At 38.5% G+C, this 23,895-nt stretch overlaps 1 protein-coding gene across 1 annotated transcript in view; it reads left to right on the top strand.

Moving 5' to 3' along the window:
- The window catches only part of LOC115274014 (ADP-ribose glycohydrolase MACROD2-like), a 1,308,895-nt gene that overhangs the window by 1,198,945 nt on the left and 86,055 nt on the right, over nucleotides 1-23,895 (top strand). Inside the window, exon 9 of the mRNA XM_029917378.1 lies at nucleotides 13,313-13,381. Coding sequence (XP_029773238.1) covers nucleotides 13,313-13,381 — 69 coding nt within the window. The remainder of the gene's footprint in view (nucleotides 1-13,312; nucleotides 13,382-23,895) is intronic.

Genomic DNA, 23,895 nt, shown 5'->3' with positions numbered 1-23,895 from the left:
GGATTGCAATTTGAGTGAGGGCACAAATTATGCCCTCCGTGGGGGACACTTGCTCTCAGCACATGCACATTTTCTTTTTTGTTTTTTTCCTAAAGTGTATTTATTTATGTATTTAGAGAGCATGAGTTAGAGAGGGGCAAAGAGAGATGGAGAGAGAATCCCAGACATTCTCTACACTGTCAGCAGAGAGACCAATGCAGGGCTCAAATTCATGAACCATAAGATCATGACCTGAGCCAAGATGAGTCAGAGGCTTAACCAACTGAGCCACCCGTGCACACTTCCAAACACTTGTTTCCCAAAGAGCCACCTGAGCAGAGCAAGTAGAGAGCTGAAGCTCTTACTGAGATATTCTTAATGTAAGTCAGCTCAAATGATCACTATTTATTTAGATCTATATATATGAGATAAAATTTTATATTTTTCTCTGAATAATTATCTCTAGCCTCAATTTCACCTTGTATGGACAGATATGTCTCATGAAACCACTCCATCCAGCTTTCTTTTGTCAACTTCCAGAGGGAAAGGCTTCTGTCCCCTTCCTAATAGCCTAGTTTATTTCCTCTCCACCATCTTGAGCTTCGTAGGTACTCATCAAACTAACTGATGGCAAAAATACCTAGCAGCTTTTGAATTTATTCGTGGAATGATTCTTCTATTCTATTCTATCTTTATATCCTTTCTCTTCTTCAACAAAAAAGTAGAACAGTGCTTCATTTTGCCAGTTCTGTCTTAACATCTGCAGAGAGCACAATGTGTGCCTGTTTTAAACAAATGTGTAGGCACACCCGATATCTTGACTCAGAAGCATAAATGACAATAGAGAGAACTGGAATTTATAGAAAGAAATTTAACCTTAGGGCTTAACGTTAACAGAAAGTGCAATTGTTTTGTTTGAGAAAGAGAGTGAGCACCAAGAAATCCCATTGTAATGCAATTATGCTAAGTTTATTTTTGGTCATCATTTTCCCAGTTACAGTGTAGAAACAAGCTTATGTGGATACCTAAAACCAATGTAATTTATGACCAATTCTCTAGCATAGGTCAACTGGTAGAAAAACCATAAGCATCAGCATAAGTTGATTTGAAACCTTAACTGCACCATGAAGTCCTCAGAAGACTTTGAGAACATTGCTTAATTCCTATTTGTTTGTTTCCTTATCTTTTAAAACAAACAAGGCCACATTAATGTATTTCTTATTATTGTCATTCCTTAATGGTTATTGATTATATGCAGGATGCTTTGTATCTTTGCAAGGCACTGCAACTTCCCCCAGGGAAGACTGTGCTAATGAATAGTGTTTGTAAAGTACTTGGAAATCCTTGGATTAAAAGCTAACCATATCAGGGTAAAAGTATTTGTATTAACAGGCCATATGGGAGAGCCATATGTTATCTATTAAGAGGGTGTGTGTGATATTGAAAATAGCACTCTGGTGCATTGCCTTGCGCTATTTTTATACCAAGATATGCCGTGGCAAGTTTTGGTATTCCAGGGTCATACCTTCAACATGGAAATGCTACAAAGTTCAATCCTTCAGCAGATATTTGTTGAGCTTTGTGTTGAACACTTGGCACTCCATTTACCATCATACAAAATATATGGAAGGGACCTTTGCACGCCTCAGCCTTACGTGTTTCCTTTCACTGAACTTTTGTTAGATTTAGGTCTCTTTTAACAGACATAAAAAGACATTAAAAAGAGCAGGTTCAAGTATTTCTACTTCCCTCTACACGGACAAATACACAACTTGTGGATGCAGGAAATAGGACCAAGATGATTATCTTCTCTGTCCTATAACTGGAGACCAAGTGTAGGTTCTATACACCCTCTGTGAAGTAAGCATGGCTGTTGTAATACATTTGTTTTGAGAAGAATAGGCACTGGCAGCCAGGAAAGCAAGCATTTCCCCCAAATGGGATTTGTTTGCTCTACCACCTTCCTAAAAGGTGCTAAGTTATTAGCCTGGACAACTGTACTGTAACAAGTTCTATGCATCATCTCCACTGGCCTGAGGAAGGGACTCCTTCTCTAAGGTGACTACTCTAGTAAGACAGAACCTAGCAGGAGCCTAGGTTCTGTGTCTGGGCTGACTTCCTTTAAATATGTTGCCTCACATGATGTTTAAACTCATATTTTATAAGTAACCTGATGATTTCGGAATAGGAGATAATCCCCCCGTTTTTCCTGAGCAATTTGTGAACTACCTATGCAAGGCCATATTTTGTTAACTCACAAATATTTATGGAACATCTATCGTGTGTTCATTCTGGGTACTTAGGAGTTCTCTGGTTATGAAGTAAACAAACATTTTTGCTTTGGTGGAGCTTACTGTTGAGTGGGGGCAGACATTATTAGCAATGAATATAATACCTACCAAAATTATATGTTAAAGATGACAGATGACTGGAAAAAATAAATAAATAAATAAAAAGTAGATTCAGATGAGGAAGATGGCAGGTATAGGGGTGGGGAGATATTGTAGTTTTAAGTGGAGTGTTCAGCATAGACTTCATTGCAAAGGAGAAATATTGAGCAAAGACTTGAAGGGCATGGAAGCACTCCAGGCAGAGGGGACAGGCAGGGAAAGCCCTGGGGAAAAGAAACCCTATGATGAACAGCCAGCGTGGCTGGAAGAAAATGTGTGGGAGGCTTCTAGAAAAATGTCAGGATGGGAAAACCAAAGCTATCTCCACCACACAGAGCTTTATTGCCTCTGAGTGACATTTGAGCAGGACAAACTTACATTTGAAAACAAACTGTCTGGCCTCTAGGTTGAGAACAGATCTGGAGGACAGGACACTGTCGCAACCCAGGAGAAAAAGGGAGGAAGGAGGCGGGAGCTGGGCAGTGGTGAGAGCAGACGAACTCTAGCTTCCTGTGCTCCCTGCACATTACTACATTGGATTTATTACTTGTGATAAAAGACACATGACATATTTAAAAAAATCCATAATTTAATGAGGTTGAAACATAGGCTCAGATAGATAACATACCTTTTCTACATTGAGAACTGAAATACAGTTCAAACAATAACAACAACAACAACAACAACAATAATAATAATTACTGCTTAGGGGAAAAGGAAGTTTCCTTTTTAATCCCTTGACAAGTTGACAAGTGTCAATGGAGGCTCTAAGGAACTTGGGCGCTGTGCTGGGAGCTGATGCCACAGCGAGAGCAAGGGCCTCTCTCTCAGGACTTACAGTTTTGTTACCGAGGGTCAGAAGAAACCACAGGAATCTACAAGGAAGAGAGACCTCAGGCTTTGGCCTAACACAGACCCGAGTGTAAGACCGAGCCCTCCCACTACTTGTGGGACTTGAGGGAAGTTATTTTTCTCTCCACAAGCTTGATTTCTTCATCTGTAAAAATGTAGATAAAAGTCTAACTCATCAGGATTCTTTGGAATTCACAGTAAGGGGTGTGAGGGACGTGAGCGGGTAAGTGCCTTGTGCCAAGGAGACGTCTGGACCAGCAGCCAGCACCCATGTGAGATCGTGACTACTCGAATGTACATCCTTTTTATCTGCATTGAAAGATGCATGTGAAGCTTTTCATTAGAATAATGAGGCAGCCAAGGTGCAAACTTAATTTTCTAAGACTAGTCTATTAAAATCAACTATATGGGTGAGGACAGTCCAGAAGAAAGTCTTTTAAGTTTTTGGAACTAAGCATCCTTGCCTTCTTTCCTCCATTCCTTTCTTGCTTCCTAAAGCCATTAAGTGTGGCTGAGCAAGGTAGATGCTCACACTGAAGGTAGGGGTGAGGTGGCAAACGCCTGGCACAGAGCTCAGGCAAGGTCAAGAGGGCATCTCCGTCTTAGGCTGAAGGACTAAACAGACATGACAATGAAATACTGTGTGTGATCCTATAAAATATAAAAGATATTATCAGAAACTTGGCAAAACTTGAATGTGGTCTGTGGCTTAGTAAGAATGTCGTCAGGACTAATCTCTTGATGTCTGCATTGTGGTGCTGGAGGAGAATGTCCTTGTTTGTACAAAATATATACTAAAGTATGCAGGGCTGATGGAGGTGGTTATGTTTGCTACTCACTCGTGATAGATTCAGGGATTAAGAAAAGAAAATACTTTGTACTGTTCTTGTAACTTTCTATCGCTTAATGTTATTTCAAAATAAAAACACCTTTAGCACTAAAAAAAGTTTAGGGTTATAGTATTGTGCTCACCTGACTTAAATGTCAGATAACCTCAATTCTCAATGTCCTTAGTGTTCCATGTTAATATGCATGACATTATAGTTTAGCTCTTTAGCTTCTATTATTATTATGTATCATTTTTCCACATTTTTACTGACCCATAATTTATCTTACCCAGACAACAAATATTAGTTTTGTTTCCAAGGAGGGAATTGTGGGCTCTGGCTTGAGCTGCCCAGGTCAAAGCCTGTTCCCACTTGCTAGCTGTAAGCTCTTAGGCAAATTACTTAACATCTCTGTGCCTCAGTTTTCTCATCCATAAAACGTGGGTAATAATACTACCAAAGTCACTGGGTTGCTATGAGAATTAAATCTGATGGCCTATGTGAACACTGAGTGGAATAGAGCCAATATTCAATAATTATTATCTGGCATTAATTAGTATTATCCCACCACCCACATAGCTCTATTAAATAAAACATAACTGTAATTGATGGCAGTACATATTTTTGAGATCATTCAGCTCCCTTAAGTAAGCTAAAGTAATTTTTTACTTGTGTATGTTCTAGAAAATTTTGAAATGTGTGAGATGAGAATGTAGCTGGGTGGCAAAATACAAAATTAAAGACTGAATTCTTTAAAAATAAAAGGGTTCTAACTTGAAAAAAAAAAAGAGTTGAGCCATCCTGACCCGAGAAAAATGAATATACCATTTGTATTAACCACTGTGTAACAAATAACCCCCAGCGCAGTGCCTTACAACAAAATTATTTATTCTGCTGCTCACAGGCTTGAAAGTTTCTGTCATTCACCTGAAGTGGGCTGGGTCCAGCTGGGCAGTTCTGCGTCAAGCTGTGACTTGCCTGGGCAAGCTGTGACCGCCCGGGACCAGTACCTATAGGATAGGGATAGTACCTATACCCATCATGGCAAGTGTCAGGAGCACAGGCACCAAGTTCCATTATGCGGCACAGTTAAGCCTTTGCTCACATTGTGTCCACAAATATTTCATTAGCCAAATCAAGTAACTTGGTCAAATCCAGTATCAGGGTGTTGGACATCTGCTCTGCCCACACTGGGAGAATGCTGTATAATCCATTATAAGGGACTGAGAAATGGAGACAATCGAATCTGCAAACCACTGTATTTCAACTGCATGTGCTCTGTCTGGAAATCTTGGCACCTTTATAGGAATGAGTAATAATACATGAACAGGCAGTGCACATCAGGTTGTTTCCCCAGCAGCAGGGATGGATTTGCTCTGGTTTACTTCCCCTTTCTCTTCCGTTTCCTGTGCATGGTTCACAAAAAGAGGTACACACAATCATAACAGTGATCTGTGGCCATGACATTGAGATTTTGCTTCTGTAAATCTCTCTAATCAAGAAATAAACATGGATTACATTCTTGTCATCAAGAATGATGCATTCCTTCTGCTTATGTGAACTCAGTTTGCATCAGGGGCCTCTTATTTTTATTTCTATAAAATTCCTGAAATATGCTTGCTTATAGTACATGCTCAATAAATATACGTTGAAAGAGTGAGGGGCAGGGTACTAATACTGGAGACACAGAAATTATGCAACAGCTAGAATTCTCAAAGGTTACTGTGCCTTTTGGCCGGAGAAGATAAAGTGTTATGTGACTCTCACCATGAATGCTATGGCAGTTTATTATCTGAAATAAATATGTGGTCTTAAAGGCAGACTAACTAAGAGAATTTAGCTTCTGCGTGACATTTTTTAAGCTAACGAAATAGCCTGTCACTTCGTTATATTTCTTCACATTTATTGTAAGCCTTCCAAATCCCTTCTAAAAACCACAAGTTTATATCCACCACTCTACTTAACTTTCTTTGTTTATGGGCTTCCTCTGAAGATTGCTAGACAGACAAAGCTGATAAAAGGAAAGCTTGTCCTTATCAAATACTTACAGGTAACAGTGTAATGGGATTTTTTTCCAACCAGTGGAAGACCACTGTTTCACTAAGAGCTCACTCATTTAGGGCATTTTAAAAGGATGGAAAGCTATAAGCCAGCCAAAATGCCCTTCCGAAAGAGTGAAATGAATGTTAATCTAATTGTAGGAGAATGCTTGCTTCAACACAAGACTTCTACACTGGTTCCCCCTGCTGGATTTGAGGCTGCACTGTCTGGAGATTGATGAAAGCAACGTACCTAAACCTTGTCATTTGAGGGCATGTTACTGAGCTGGTAAATCCAGCATTCTTCTAGGCTGCACTTCCTCCGTAATAAACACGCCAAATGTTTCTTAAATTTGCTTCCCAAGGGCAGAAATATGGCAAGCCAAGGCTCAAAGTCAGAAACAAAAGCCTGACACTGGGCAGCCGCGTTAGGACGTGCGATGGCACGCATACGCACATGGGTAAAACCCAGTGGCAGTACATTCAGGAAAAGAGCCAGACTGGTGTTTATTGTTATAAAGCTGGACTTAGGAGTCTGACTATAAATTTCCTTCTCATGCGTTTCGAATGGCTAGAACAAATTCCTCGCCTTCCTGTGACTTTAATTGTTGTTTCTCTTTCCCTTCTTCCTCCTTCCACCAGAAAGCTTTTTACCCTACAGGAGCTGTGGTAACTGGACTAATTTTAAAGGCAGCCTATCACTGCCGGCTTCAAGCCTATTGTGAAATCTCTGTTAAAAAGACCGTCTGCTGGGGGAGACAGAAAAACTGGCAGACTTCTCCTGCTTGACTCTGACTCCATTTGGTGGGAGGAACGGGAAAATACTGACCTGTTTTTGACACATGCTATAGCGCCAGCGTAGCCTTGTTAAGGGAGCAGGAGAAGCACTGATGGCTATTTCCTTCCTAGAGCAAAAGCCAATGTCGTTGCCCACTTGGAGGACTAGAAAAGAGCAGATGTCAGACCATTATGTGGTACTGTAAATATGCCATTTAGAACATTGGATTTAGGTAGCTACAAAGTTGTCCCAGGTTCTCATGTTACAAGTGGATACCATATCCCCGAGAACAAAAAGCTGGACAGAGGGAATTGTACACATATTTACATATTCATTAGTAGCATTCCTTCCCCACTTTAGAATGCCACTCTTATTTATGTATGCATGCATGTCCATATGTATTTTTGCCATTCTGTTGTAAACCTTTTTTTCATTCAAGTCAATTCCAAATGTTTTCCCATCTACAACTCTCTTCCATAGGTTATTTTTCAGGCCTGCTCTGTGAAATGTGTCCCCATTTCTTCTAAGCCTCTTGTTTTAGCTCCCATATTGGAGTTCTCCTCTGGGGAGGATTCCCCACCTTCCTGCCTCTGGATTAAGAGCTGGTAATAGTAACAGATGGTGGGGTCAAGCACTCAAGTAAATCAAAGTTAAATGACCTAAACCTGGTTATAGGTCAGGAATTTTAAAAGGGCTCAGCTGGGTGACCCTTCGTCTCCTTGTGGCATTGGCTAAGGTCATCTGGCTGCATGTAATGGGCATCTGGGCTGGGTCGGAAGGTGCAGAAGGATTCATCCACCCGTCTGGCCCCTCAGAGCTTCACCACGGGGCCCTTCTCTCTCCCCTTGTGCCTCTCTCCATTTGATAGGCAAGCCTGAGTGTCTCTACAATGTGGTGGCTGGCTTCCTGAGGGAGAGAGCTGAAGCTGCTAGTCCTCTGAGAGCTGGGCTTGGAGGCCCCAGAACATCACCTCCACATTTCATTTATCTAAACAAGTCACAGAACTAGAGCAGATTCAGGGAGAGGAGGGAAGAGTCTACTTCTTGAGAGACAAAGGACCTGTGGCCATCTTTCACCCGTAGTTATATATGCCAGTAACTTCCGCTTCTCTGTTTTCTGTAGTCTAATTCCATGTTTTATATTGTGTTCTCATGTCTTTATATAAATTTTTCTTTTCTAAAAATTTCCAAAAAAGACATTTGGAAACCCTCCTAGCCATGAGTTATAAAATCATGCCTTCATTTCCCTTTGAATTTTTTCAATAAATTATCAGGTATATAATATACATTTTAAGGCAAAAGAAAATTTTGACTAGTTTCTAGTATTTCTAGCACCTGCCCAGATATTTATTTTTCAAGGAGTTATGTACTATGGTGTAAACTTGACCAACATAGTCTGTTTAAGACAAAATATTTCACGGTATGGATATGTTAGACTGCCATGTGTAAGTTAGCTAAAAATAGATTTTTTTGCAACATATATCAAACAGGAAAATAAAAGTCATAAAACTTAATCAACCAAATTTCCTTACACAGCGCATATTGCTTGAGTCAAGGGAGAAAAACAGATTCAAATTAAGATCTTGTATTGCATTTTGGGAAATGCTGCACGAGGAGAGAAATGTTGTAGGAGTGCTGAGTGAATTTTGTTTACTGTAGTTCAACATTTCATCAAGCAAATCAGGTGAGAAGGGAGGAGTATAAATGCACCTATTTCATAGGTAATTTTTCTGTTTCATGCCTCTGATTCATCTCTCTGCCTTGCTTGGGGAGTCACACTACATTGGTTACAATTAATTTCAGTGCCGCATATTAGCCATAAAGAGATATTTCATAAATTGACTTGATGTATTTTTTTCCCTCCATGGTTTTCTTGAAAGATGAGAATGGTCCAGAGGAAAAACCAAGCACGGAAGAAACGGAAGGGCAGAGCCAAGGAGCCGGTGGGCTCAGATTTATTTTGAGGAGTCCCCTAGGCCTCATACACAGAGGGGAATAATAACTTTACTCAAATGTTATTTCGTAGAAATGCCTATAGCTTTTCACCAGATTGACTTCAGTGTTCATTTAGGTCTCTGTCAGGAAGACACCAGCCCCACTAACTACGAGTGACAGTGTTTCCAGGCAGAAGGGTCCATTCTCATTCCTCATTCGTGGATTCCATTTTTCTTCGGCATAACAACACTTTGCTCAGAACTTCTCTAAGAGGCTGCAAGTGCCGACTCAGGGCTTGGCTGCCTTTGGACAGATCAAAATTAGCAGGTTTAGTTTGGGGAAAAACATGAAATGAAAAATGTTTAAAGGAAATAAATAAGAGGCTCTCCCTCCATGAAGAGTAGAATGTTCTTTACTGTTTTGCAATATGCTTTGAGGAGCTGTGTTTCTGGTTGTCTCTTTATGTGTTATAGGAGATGGTATCGTGGACCCAGTTACCCCACACCCAGATCTAAAGTGCAGTCGGAAGCCTTCCTGATGTCTCTTCTGTTCCCTGAGAACAGATGTGTCAGTTGGATGTTTATAGATTCTCTACTGCAGATTATAAATTGAACATCTTTAAGTGAAGTAGCACTTAAGAGTCAAAAGAGATTGTCACCACCTTTAACTTCTCATCTCTTCCTACCCACTTTTACACTCGGGCACATTCTCCTTTAAAAGACTGATAGGCACAGTTATGCCGATATCAACACCACCACCAGCATAAAGATATCATTCTTCCATTTAGTCTCCAGGTGCTAATGAGTTCCCACAGAGGGGGCGTTTGGGAAACAGCAGGCTCCATCTAATGTGTGCCCGGCACATCCTAGGCCATATGCTGAACTCTTGGAAATCAAACAGGTGGTGTGATAAGTCTTTCACTGAAAACTTCCTACATTAACCTTGGAACGTTTGCTAGAGAACTGGAATCTTTTATTATTAACCTGGAAGATGGAATTGAAGGAGGCCAATCAGAGAAAGCACTGAAGCAGAGCAGGAGGGACCTAGTGTAGCCGCCACTGGGTCAGCTGGCTCCCTTGGCCAAGATATAGTCCTTGCAATGAAATGAATTTCTGATACAGCACACTCTTGTCATCCACCGCCCCCCACCCCGGCTCCCAACCCACTTATCATTATGCTCCGTGCAAGAGGAGTCTTATGTGAAAAGCTGTCACTGTTTTCACTGGTTGCGGCTGACAAGTGTTAGTCAAGTAACTGCTGACAGCTGAGGCCATTCCCTGACTGCTAGGCTTCACAGGTTTTATTTGCTCACTGTTCTGTCCCAAGCTATCTTTATCGACGTAGATTTTTCCCACCCGTTGATACACATGCACACACATACCCACGCACAAACACAGGCACACACGCACAGACACACACATTTGCCTGTGTTTTATTTATTCATTCTTTTTAACTAGTAAGTTGAGAACAGATGATTTGTTTTTGGAATCGGGATCGCCTGTCAGCAGAGAATGGTAGGCTGTGAGTCCTCTTCCCAACCTCTTGGGTCGATAACATTATCATCACAATATGCTTACCCCTCAATGTAAAGAATAGCACTAAATATACCTCTTGTTCTTCCAAGAGAACCCACTGGCTGGCACAAGTCTAATGGCACGATTCATCTATGATCTTGGCTGTTGTCAATACACAAGGTTATGTTTGCTGTGGCTCATTTCATAGCCTCCCTAATCTAAGTGCAGAAAAATCAAAGATGAGGTCCTGGCCATTAAAGCCCTTTTGACCTACTGTTGTTCTAACAAAATATAAATACCTCCTTTATGTTCATTATGATTTCCAGCTTCAGTTTGGACTGTGTAATTCTGCAGGCCTTTTCCACATCATGAGAAACACACAATCTCAAACCAGCATGGTTTTGACTGTGGTCATGATCAAATCCAAGGGTTTCCTGTGACCCAGGTACTGTTCTGTGCATTGGGATGAAGCACCAAACCATAAAGACAATATCCCTGCCTCCTTAAAGCTTATATTCTGAAGGGGGGTGGGGGGAGGATTAAAAAATAAGCCAAAAAAATATAAGGTAGTAAAAAATGTCTTGTGGAGAGGTAAGGCAGGTAGAAGGAGTGCTGAAAAGACAACTTTCCATTAGCTGATTTGGGAAGGACTCCTCAAGGAAGGGATAATTAAGTGACATCTCAATGAGGAGATGATGGGAGAGCATTCTAGATGGAGAGATAATGCAGATAATGTAAATGCCTCAAGGCCAGTTTTAGCATATTGGAGAAGGGTCAGAGTGGTTGGAGCATGGTGCATTAGAGGCAACTTGGTGTAAGATGTGGTTTAAAAACACCGTAAGTCCAGATAATGTCTGACTGTGTAAGATTTGACTTTGTTAGAACTACAAAGAGAAGCCAGTGGAAGTTTTAAAGTTTTAACGAGCTCACTTTGCCTGTAAGTAAAAGTGGGTCACAAGAACCAAGTGAGACCGGTTAGAAGGCTCTAGCAGGCCGAAATGATGGCTGTTTCTGGAAATGGAAACAAAATGGACTGATGTGTTATGTTCTAGACATAGTGATAACAGGATGTGCTGATGGATTGGGATATGGGGTATGGGGGGAAAAGAGGAATCCAGGGTAAGTCCTATATTTTTAGCATCAGTAACTTTGTGGATGACGGTACTATTTATTGATACATGGAAGACTGGCTGCCAGGCACAGTTTTGGGTGAGACAGTTAATAGTTCAGTTTTGTTCATGGTCTATTTGGGAGGACTTTTAGCCATGTGGGATGTCAAGAAGCTAGTTAGGATCTGGAGAGATGCAGACCTAGATACAGGTTTGAGATTAACTGGCATACAATTGAAATTTAAAACCATGGTTCTGGGTGAGATTCATTAGAAACAACATGTAGATAAAGGAAACCATGGAGCCTGAGACACCAAGACATCTGGATAGGTGGCAACAGGGTAGAAGAAGACAGTGTTTCCGAAAGAGCAGAGTTAAGACTGTGAAATACTACTGAGAAATCAAGTAAAATGAAAAAAAAAAAAAGAAAGAAAGAAATGATCATTGGTTTTAGTAAAAGGAAGTCGTTGACATTTTTGATAAGAGAATTCTTGGAGGGGTTTTGAAGCCAATGGAGTGGTTTATGGAGACACTGTGAAGTGAGGAAGTGTAAAACAATAACACAGACAGCTCTCTTAGGGAGTTTTACTGTGAAATGGGAAGATGTAATACCAAGGAAGATTAATAGTCTTGGGGTTTTTTTGTTTTTTGTTTTATAGGATATTGTCACCTAACAAAAGAAAGTGATTTATCACCTCCAATTATTCCCCTACTAATTTTTTTTTCTCTCCTCCAATAGACACATGACCTGAAAGTAACAGTCATATGTATTAAGGACATAAGATAGGCTAGAAAACATATGATTTGTCCTTAAGCATTAATTGTCATGTGTGTGTGAGTTATCTTTAGTTCCAAAACTATTACATGAGAATGTATATTCTTTTTCAATTCCTTTTTCAATTGTTGAATATTATCTATTACAAATGATTTTGACAATCCTTCATATATGAAATTTACTATTTTAATGTTAGCAAGTTAATTATCTATTAACCTGGAAGCCAGATGTGAGTGTAGTCGCTGTGGTGTTTACAGTACTGAGAAGAAAGATCAACTCTGACGAGGTTAACTGCTGCTCTGAGGGGAACAGGGCCCTCCAAGTTCCTTAGTCCCCACCCTGTGCTTGGGTGACATAATATCATCAAATGGCTTTTGGTGCTTTCCTACAAATGGTCTCCCTCTCCTGGGCCTGTGTGCTGACAGTCATCAGACATGCTCTCTGGTATTTGACTGCCTGGTGTTAACAGAGCAGAAATGCTATGCTAAGAAAAACCAAACTTAAAAAAAACTCACATAAAAGTACCTTGTGGAAAGTTGTGAGGATATACTTTCACAATCTTTACTACCAAAATGAAAAAAACCTGGGGCATGTGGGTGGCTCAGTAGGTTAAGCATCTGACTTTGGCTCAGGTCAGGATCTCCTGATTCATGGGTTTAAGGCCAATGTCAGGCTCTGTGATGATAGCTCAGATCCTGGAGCCTGCTTCAGATTCTGGGTCTCCCTCTCTCTCTGCCCCTCTCCTGCTCATGCTCTGTTAATCTGTCTCTCAAAAATAAATAACCATTAAAACATTTAAATATATACCATCCTTCCAGAGATGGGGGAAAAAGCAAAATGCCAAAGTATAATAGTATCAACAGATAGTATTCTTTACTGAAAAATAGTTTATGGTCATTGGACTCTGTTTTAACTGAAGATTCCTGTTCCTTTAGTTATAAAAGAGGGTCATAGATGCTAGTCCCTTCAAAGACCATTCCGTGTATGAGAGCATGAAATAAGCTCCTACTTGCCTGGTGGAGTGAGGAGGGAGGTGCCACAAGCAGGGAAACTCCATCTTGACAGATGGAGTTAAAATGGACTCTGAGGTGATGTTTCTCTTTCTTGTTGTCTAGATGGTGTCAATGTTGAAACAGTGCCCAACCCTGCTTCAGAAGAGACCATTGAAGTCTGTAAAGATGAAGGTATGAGGCCACTTACTACACCTACAAATCACAAACTCATAGAAAACCTTTTGGATTTTGTTTATATGGGGAAATGAAGCACTGAACAAATCTATCCAATTCTCTTTAAGCACCTCTATTTCCAACACAATCAAATATGGCACCCACTCTGTTTTATTCCACATCTGCCTTTTCAGAATGTATACAGTCATCTGAAAAGTAACTGTTTATTAAATAAGAAAATGGTCAAAGAAATTATGTTTAAAGAGGATGTTTGTTTAAATTACCAGAATTAAGCAGTTCTGCTGTTTATGGCTACTCATCAGGAATAAGTTCAAAAGAATGGCATTTGGGAATGACCTACCAGAATGTTCCATTATCCAGACATGATAAGGAAGAAAAAAAAATGTTGAGAGGAATCTATAGAAATAAGTCTTTCTATTTATTTGTCATCTATTTGGTGACAAGAGCATCATTCTTCATTCTATGAATAGTTACAACTAGAAAATGTAACAGATTCAGGTATCCCTGGAAGAAGAAAAAAGGAAAAGTAAAAGAAAATTTTATGTAGGCTCTAAGAAAAAATTTTTTGAATCAGTATTTAGAAAATCAAAGTTGTTTTACAATTTTAATACTCAGCTGTTTGTATCATCCATTTCATTTCATGTTGTCTGGTAAATGGGTTTTTCTAAATGAGCTGTCCAGTGTAATGAGAATAGTTTCTAACATTGTGAACTCTAGGGTTAGATGGTTGAACCTTAAGTGCTGTCTCTGCCACTCAAAATTGATGTAACCTTTGACAAGTAACTCAAGAAATTAACAAGCAATGACAAGTAATTAACCTCTTTGTGCTTTAGTCTTCTCTGTAGAAGGAAGACAATAATAATATCTACCTCACAGAATACCAATGCATGTCAATTGCTCACACTTTTCACCTGGTGTATGTGTAGGTTGGGCTCCTCGGAAGGTAGACTTTAAGGTGGATCTTAAGGGACAGACATTTATTAGGGAGAGATCTTGGAATCAACACCTGTGAAAGACAAAGGAAGGAAGCAGAACTGAGTAGAGAGGGAGGTTGAGCTGAGAGGCATTATCAACAGAAGCCAACGCTACTCTGAAGATAGCATGGCCCTTCTGAGATGTCTCATCTGAAATGAAACAGTTGGTTAGTAAAAGCTTCCTTTGATAAGTCACCTGACCCTGGCTGCCTTGAGGATGGGGTGTGGCCTTGAGTGAGGCAGAGGTCTTCTAATGATGTATTTATTTCTGGAAGCCTGAGATGAACCAGGGCTGCCTGCAGCTGAGAGAATAAGTTCTTCATTCCTGAAGAGGGATCTGGGCTTCCCAACAAGCATAGACCACACTTTATTTTCGGTGGTCCTTTTCTTGATCATTGCCACTTTTTAAATTAATCCCTTGACACTTTTTTCATATTACTCAGATGCGTGTTCTTACATCCTTGGTTTTGAAGCCATTTGGTATATTAAAAATGCAATTATGTGTGTGTGTGTACACACACACACACACACACACACACACACATTTCTGATAAGAAACCCCAGGCCACCTTAGAAAGAGAAATAAACCTAAGTCAGAATGGAAAGACAGAAACTGGTGTTCATCTTAGGCAAATAATTTTGGACATTTGAGTCATTTAGCTTGTGACCAATTATTTTTAATGTCATGAAGTTGAATGGTGGAATTTAGGAAACATGAGGTAATCTAATTTAAGTACTTCAAGTTGAGATTTTCCCTCTTGAACTGTTTGGTTTAGAGACATTACACCTTTGTAGAAACAGTTTGTGATGTTTCTTGATGCTTTTAGGATCTCACACCATTAATTGCACATACCAGGATCAATTTCTCAGAGTACTTTTAGGATTTTTTTTTTACATTAAACTTTCAAAGGTGGTGATTCCAACAAATGCTGTCATATATTACAAATTTAGTTCCCTAGTAAGATTAAATGTGAAGTTCTAAGGATTCTATTGAAATAAATTGTTAATATCAATTAACCTCTTGATCTTGGGGAAGGGTAAGTGTTTTGAAATCCACATTAGCATGTAATCCAGTTTCAATTAAAAGTAGAACATATATGATTTTTTCCCTTTTCCTTCTGAAATAACATATACACAGGACCACTGTTTTTTGATTGATTATCAGTTGGTACAAAGCTTAAACCAAATGTCTAATGCATATGGAACTGCCATCTTGACTGATATATACATTGCTTAGAATGAAAAAGAAATGAACTTGCCATTGAAATTCTCCAAGACTGAGGTCAAGTTGAGATTAAAAGGCAGTCACATGTGTTGAGGATTCATTTCAAACATTCACCATTATTAGCTTTCATGCAGAAATAGATCTCCTTCTTGGTGACACCTGGGCTATTTATGAGCTCTGCAGTTACAAGATCATTTATAAAAATGCTTATTTCACTTCCCAGTTTAAACGGCAGAACATTTTTGCTGACCAAAGGTCCTAAAGGAGCCCTTGCTCTCTTGATTTTGGTTCCAGATTTTGATCTTGACCCAGCATCTTCTTGAGTTTTGTAATCACTGATATTATGGAATGCTCTCTCACTCTCTCCCTCTCTCCTTCTCTCCCTCTCTCCCTCTCTTCCCTGATCCCTACCTTCCAAAATAGTTCCTAAAGATTTTAAGACTCACCAGTTATTTCCAACTCTGCTTGTTGACTAGTTGGAATTACATTTATAACTTTGGTTTCCCCAGGAAACTAGTGTCTTCTAAAGTGCAAGGACTGAAAACAAGCAAACAAAAAAATGAGCTTGCTAATGTCCGTTCGTTCGTTTGGGAGATCTGATTTTTAAAACATTAAAATAGGTATATGAGAGTTGCAGAATTTCAAGAGGAAGTGTCTTTTGGGGTATCTTCTCTGCCAGCAATATTGTTCAAATGTTCTAGACATTTTTCCCACTGGATACTGAGAACAGACGCTTATTGCCCATTTACCCCACATAACTGCTGACAATGCAAGCTGCTAACAGAAGGAGGTACAACTGATTGGCTGTAGAGCTAGATTGTGCACTACAGACCGAAGGCACCTGTTCCCAATGACTCATTACAGACCTCGGGTGGGCAGGAGCTGAGTTGGGAGGATGAGATGTGAAGAGGAGGAATGTCGATGAATAATTCATCCACAGAGTGGTGCATGCCAAGGATGCAGCAGCCAGGACTGAATTGAAATGAATTCCAAGGTAAAGCTGGCCTGAGAGGTTCATAGGAGTTTTGAATGTATTTATAAAATAGGGCATGCACTTATCTATTGAGGTATATTCCTTCCTCTGCTGGTAAAAATACTCTATTTGTTTAACAGTGGTTTATACTTTAAAGCCTTAAAAACAAACCTAGGAGTACAAATGTTAAGCTAACAAATAAAGAGGCATTCAGATGATCAGGAGCATAAACACAGAAGTAAAACTCATGCCAGGAATATCAAGTGCTCTTGTTGAAACTGCTGCAAAGTTTTTATTATTATTATTATTATTATTATTATTATTATTATCTCTATTATTTAAGATCTAGTCAATCTCCTTGATTCAAGGAGAACTCTCTGTTCTAGTTGTCTCAACACTAGTAATAGCTCATCCTCACTCACAGCCAAGGCCAAGGCACTTCACTGGAGGAAAAAAAAAGTGCCATTTCAACACATCCCGATTCTCCTGTCTTATTATTTAATCAGTACCTAATTTGAATTTGAAGGTCAACTAGACCAAATCATATGCTCATTAATATTAAAGGAAAATCAATTAATACTCAGGTGCATGCACACCCAAGCTTGTATTCCTTTGGAGCTCTGTGTAGGTCACATCATTGCTGTTTCGGTGTTTATGAAATGCAATGTCACCTGGCAAAGGATTTCTTAACCCTTAATCTAGCTTCTGACCTCCTAGAGGTCACAGTTTCTGTAGAATAAGAAGAAAGCTACAGTAGGAGTCAGCTCTGCAAAGGAGAACAAAAGAGAAAGGATGAAATTGTATAAAAGTAAGATCTGGGCATGTGCAAGAGATGGGCATATGTGCTCCCAACAATAGGTCCCTGTAAGCCCGGACAACCAGCGTTAGCTCTAGATGGCCCTGACCATGTTTCTCTTCCTTGCCAAAATCGTTACAGAGACACAAAGCATCCTACCACCCATGCCATTCTTCTCAGGGTTCTGCAGTCTAATTTTTTTCAGTCTTTTTCCTATTCTTGATGTCTACCCTCCCCCTGACTAAGGGCCCTCACCACTACTCACCAAAGTGGGACAAAGCTGACCTCTGTCCTGGATCTGCATTGGTAGAGTGTCTGGATACACTGTAACAGCCAAGTTATCACTCTTGGATTTTAAGAGTCTGAAGTGTAGAATCGAAGCTACTGCCCTCTGGCAGCTCAGTGAAGGGGAAAGAACTAAGATGTATGGAGTGTCTCTAGTACTCAATGTTTTACATTTATGTACAATGTATTCTTCAGTTCCCAGGGGTTACCTAAGACTCATAAGCAAGGCAGAAAAGTTTGTGTTAGGGAGAAAGGAAAGGCTTTATTAGTGTTGGCTAACAGCTGATATCTACATGATATCTACATGATATCTACATGATATTTACATTTATATAATCTTCCCAAAAGATAGTATTTCATTCTAACATAACATTTATTTTTCTGCTTTTAAGAATAATACATATTTATTGTAAGGCAGTTTAATTTTTTTATGTCTTTATTTTATTTTGAGAGACAGAGACCAATCATGAGAGGGGCAGAGAGAGAGAGGGAGACACAGAATCTGAAGTAGGTTCAGGCTTTGAGCTGTCAGCACAGACCCTGTTGCGGGGCTGGAACCCACAGACCATGAGATCACGACCTGAGCCAAAATTGGATGCTCAACTGACTAAGCCACCCAGGCACCCCATAACACATTTTAAAATGCAGGAAAATATAAAAGGGAAAAGGCTGTGATCATTTTCCCTTTAAGGATTAAATTGTTTAAAACAAATGTCCCTGTTCTCATTTTTTTAGTTAACAGTGCACCGTGAATAGTTTCCCATGTCTTTAAATATTCCTCAAAGCCATGATTTTTATTGGAGGCATAATATTTCATCATATGGTTGTCTGACAATTTACATAGCCACTGTTCTAATGTTAGATTATTTTGTTATTTACGGTTTTCTCTCTATTATAAATAATAAGGAATTGCAGTGCATACATTTTTAATAAATCTCTATGATCAGTTCCTCAGGATAAATTCCTGATTTTTTTTTGTTTTTTTACTAAGAAAAAGGTTAAAACATTTTTATTGCTTACATTCATTTTCTTATTTTAATCATAATGTTTGTTTATTATATGAACAAAACAAGCAAAAGAAGAAATGAAAAATATCATCCATAATCTCAATCCCAGAAATAAACATATGTAATAGGCTGGTGTATAAACTTCCAATGTGTTTCTAGACTGCTGCAAATGTTAGATACATAGATAGATAGATGCAGACAAACAGACAGACACTTTTAGAATATTCTGCAACACATACCGTTTTGAAACTATCTTTTAAATATAACATAGATTGTGAAATTATTTACATGTCTTCTGATAGTCAAACATCACCTAACTGTACATTCTCATAAATGAATGTTTGTAAGTTACTTACTCATTTGAGTCATTTCTTTGTTTTTCATTTTAAATTCTGTACTGGCCAGGAATATCCTTTCACTGTGTAAACATTCATGATCATTTCTATTAAAAAAAAACAATATATAGAAATGCATGCTATCTTTGTCTTTTCTACAATGAATAGAGTTTATTCTTTTTTTTGATTCTTTAAATAATATGTGTTCATTATAAAAACTTCAAAAAAAGAAACACAGGATCGGGAATAGAATTTTTAAAACATGAGCCATCCCAGCATCCTGAGACAACTATCACTCACATTTTGAGGACCATCCATCCTTTCACATATCACTTTCTAAATATATGCAGCCCCACAAAACGTTACATAAATTGGTCACAGAATGTGTGATTTTCATGTGATTTTGTTGTTTGCTTACTTCCCACCTTCCAATTATTCAGTGAGTAAAATATAAGGATTTGGAGTCCAGTCTCTGATCCCAACTTCCGAGGTCCAGATCCCAGCCCTACTATGACCTGTGTAACTTTGGGCAAGTTATTTATTCTCTGCACCTCAGCTCCCTCATAGGGAAATTGGGAATGGTAATAATATCTCTCTCACAGGATACTGAACAATAAAATGAGTTGATCCATTTACACATGGAAAAGAGTGCCAGATACACAGTAGGAGGCTCACATTTTTACCATTGTTAAATACACGTGTTTATTTTACAAATATCATATCACATTCTATACACTTTTCTGAATCTTGTTTTGTTACAGGCAGCAAAATTTTGTGGAAATTCCTCCAAGTCATTTTGTATAGATCCAATTCATCCATTTGTAAATTCTTGTGATATTCCCTAGCTTGGAAGTACTATAATTTATTCAGCCATTCTCCTGTGATGAGCAAGCACCTTCCTCCCACTTCATTACCGTACTAACAATGCTACATAGATGTCCTTGCCCATATGTCCTTATAAGCAGTGGTTTTATTTGTATGGGAAAGATTCCCAGAGTGTGAGTTCTGTTTTGAGGAATATGTTTTTTTAATGGATACTGCCAAACTGCTTTCCCAAAAGGCTGTAACAATTGGTATTTCCAACAGAAATTGTGATTTTTGTTCTTTCTAATATTTGCCAGTCCAATGGGTGTAAAGAAATATCTCATTACCTTTAAAAGGTCAGTATTATTATCCCAATTTTTCAGGTACTTGAGGCTCAGAAAATTTAAGTAACTGGTCTCATTAACCAAAAAGTAGAACCAGAATTTGGAAACCAAGTCTGCCTAAACCCAAAATCCACGCTGTTTTCATTTCACCATGCTGCCTCCCACATCATGTATTTGGAGCAAGAGATATCCCTTGCCTAAAGAGAGTAGAAATCAGGTAGGTCCAGAATAGTCAGAGGGAAGCATGGAAAAGCTGAGACCTAAACTAGCTGAGTAGGGCAATGAAATTGCAACAGCAGAGAGAGAAGTTTGGAGCCAACCTACTTGGTCTACATTGCAACTTTGACCCTAACCTGGTCTTACAATGACATGTATGCACAGCAACCTCCCATATGCTCTACCAAATACAAAGTCCAAATCCTTTTGCATAATATTCATGATCTTTCTGTATAGTCTGGTTTTATGCCTTCACAAAACCCTGCATATATATATATATTTCCCCAACATCTCGCATATCTGTTTTATTCAAGATTCAACAATTCATTTACGATATCTTACCCTTACATGATCCTTACTCCATCATCCCCTTCTCCCCATCCCCCTTCTCTCCCACCTTTCCTTCTTTCCATCGACAATCATCTGAGCAAATATTCTCATGACAAGAACCATACTAGGTAATGCAGGGGAATGACATTCATGTCTACCCTTCTTGATTTTTCCCTTCCTCATTGTATATCATTCTATGCAATAATGAACTGTCTCTTCTACAGTTTCTTATAAATTTGTTTGTACAACTCCAAAAACTACCCTGTGCCTTGTATTAATATTAGTTATATACATGACTTATCATCTAACTCACTAGAATGGAAATATCTTAAAATGAGGTACCAAGTCTTCATTTTTCCATTCTGTACCAACCTCAACACAGTGACTTATGCCTAGTACATTTTCAATATTGGATGTACAACCCATTGTAGAAAATGAGCCACTTATAATTCTAATATCATGGCCATTTCCCCAAAATATATATTACTATCATGGTCCCCATAGAGGGAATTACCTTCCAGAATTCTCCCATCTCAGACATGAGTTTTCCCCAAAATGTCATGCTTCAAAAACACTAAGGTGAATTCAAGCTAGAGGCTTCCCTATTTGTTCACTCTCATTTTGACATTCCTACCCTATAAGAGAACAAAATAGGCTTCTTCTAAATAGCTAGTATAGATGGGTTATTTGCTATGGTTGAAGCTGGTTGTTTATGCTAATTTATGATGATTTTCCAATAAGTTTTTCAAATGTTTTGATAAAATATGTTTTAAATTGGATTAAACGGGTAAAAAAAATGCAGATAAAACCATTTATCTTCTTCTTGGTATTCAATGTATATTTATATGCCACAGTTTAAAATGTTCCTAAGTGGCCATTGGAAGTCAAGTAGCAGTTGCTTTACAATTACATTTTCATATATATACTATTTTTCCTTAAAAATCAAGTGTGGCTGTAATTATAGATTTGTAACAGTAAGTTTAGTTATATGATCTCTTGGGACACAAATTGCCACAGCCACCCTAATCTTTGACCACAACCGCCCTGACCCTCAGCAGCCTTGACCGGGGTCGAGGCATTGAGGCAGGACCCTCCAACAATAACAAGATTATGATTCATTGAAAGCTCAGGTGATAATTAGCTTTTTTTTTAGCAATAAAGTATTTTTAATTAAATTATGTGCATTGTTTTTTTAGACATAATGCTATTGCACACTTAATAAACTACAGTGTAGTGTAAACGTAACTTTTATACACACTGGGAAACCGAAAACTTCTTTTGACTTGCTTTATTGCAGTATTCACTTGATTGCAGGGGTCTGGAACTGAACTCACAATATTCCCAAGTTATATCGAGCTCACAGATTCAAAGAACAGAATGGTTTGCCACAGGCGGGAGACGATGAGTGGGAAAAATAGGTGAATTGTTTCATTTTTAAGTTTGTTTTAGTTTAGATAAAAGGAATAAGTTTATATTTATTAAAGATTTAAAAAATACTGAGGTTTCCTTAAAGTATACATCAAGGTACCTCAGAGGAAGTAAACTAAATATGAGAAGAAAGAAAACAAAGCACAGCTCCCTTCTCATACTCAGCAATAACATATTTTTCAGTGACAGAAACTAATTTTTACCTCTAGTATTATATGGAGAAAAGCAATATTTTCCAGTGGTCATGAGGTGGTATATTATTTCATGAGAATTTTGTGCCTATTTATACCCTAGTAAAATACAATAGATACAATAAAAACATAGAACTTAGCAGTAAACATGGGATACTTCTGGGTTCATTTTATGTCCTTACCCTTTTCCCATGGAGGCTTCAGAGGGATAAATGGCATGGTTAAGGGAAAAAAAAGTTTGGGAGTGATTTTTTTAAAAAAGGAATATATATTAACATTTGAATTAAAAACTGAATACTGAATATTTAAAGGGGCTTTAAAGGATTTCCAGAGTTAATTTTGAAGATATGTACTTCGGCCACTACATAAGATGTGACCTCCCTGAGAAATAGAGGTCCTGACAGTGATTCATATACAACGGAACATGACCATATTCTAAGTGAGGAAAGACACAAGATAAAGTTTATATAAAAGATTCGGTTCACATTCCTAAGTGACACTGTGGGGCTCTTTCTCAGATAGTCCCATGTTTACTTTACAGCATTCATCAAGATGTCAATAAGCATTTTTTAATAAAAAGAGTTCCACAGTCAAAAAATTATCAAAACTGCAAGGCAAGACCAAGTTGAGCAGTTTCTACAGAGCTGAAGTGAGGTGGGAGCATATGGCATTTCCCATGGAAACTGACCAAATCTTATTAGATAAATTATTGCTTCTTACCTTTTTAAAAATATGTAGAATATTTTAAATCTAACAAAACCCAGTTTGAGAAACAGTTCCTATCCAAACAAGTTAAGGAACACAAAGTTGTGATTCCAATAAATCATACTCACTATTATAATATGAAATAAGCAATGATAAAATTACTTTTTAAACAATGAGATCTGTGTTTCTTACATTTATGGTAGTACGGTATTATTGAGAAAACATTCTCCCAAGTTACAGAAAAGGATGTAGCTTATCATCATTTTTGACAATAGATATTTTCATGAGCAGAAATATGTTGTCCTGCCTCATTCCTAATGATATTTGTTGCCAGCCATTCTTTCCACCACTGTTCCCGGGGGGTATATTTATTGCAAGAGATGAGAGTTAGAGAGAAAGACAGAGACTGTCTCAGAACTGCTGCATTCCTTAACAAAAAGAAAGGAATAATTGGCTAGCTAGTGGTGAAGATTGGAAAGGATTTTTAATCAAGTGCAAAGACAAGTTTTCTTAACAAACATTGTTGGTGTTTAATGAAAAGTTTGTCTTCCTATTTCATTTAGAAATTTGCCCTGATATTTCGCACCAGATGGGTCAAATTACAGTGGAAAGGCAGGCCGAAGGGGCAGTGACAGTCACATACACATATACATACACAAAACAACACACACGTGCACACACAATGTGTTTTGAGACCCAAATAAATTTGTATAAGACAACATTTCTCCTAGTTTGAGCTCTGATTGAGGATGTTTTTGTTGTAGTGGCAGACAGCTAAGTCTTTCAAAAGGCATGTTTCAAAAGCCATTAATACCTTCAGTTTACTTAACCCATCCATAAGTTTTTTCAGTGCCAACCACATTTTGAAGCAGAATCAATTCTAAGTATTCCCTCAATC

This window comes from Suricata suricatta, chromosome 12, assembly GCF_006229205.1.
Source record: "Suricata suricatta isolate VVHF042 chromosome 12, meerkat_22Aug2017_6uvM2_HiC, whole genome shotgun sequence".
Taxonomy (NCBI): domain Eukaryota; kingdom Metazoa; phylum Chordata; class Mammalia; order Carnivora; family Herpestidae; genus Suricata; species Suricata suricatta.
Note: the sequence above shows the minus strand (reverse complement) of the source record. Positions and strands in the feature narration are given on the sequence as shown.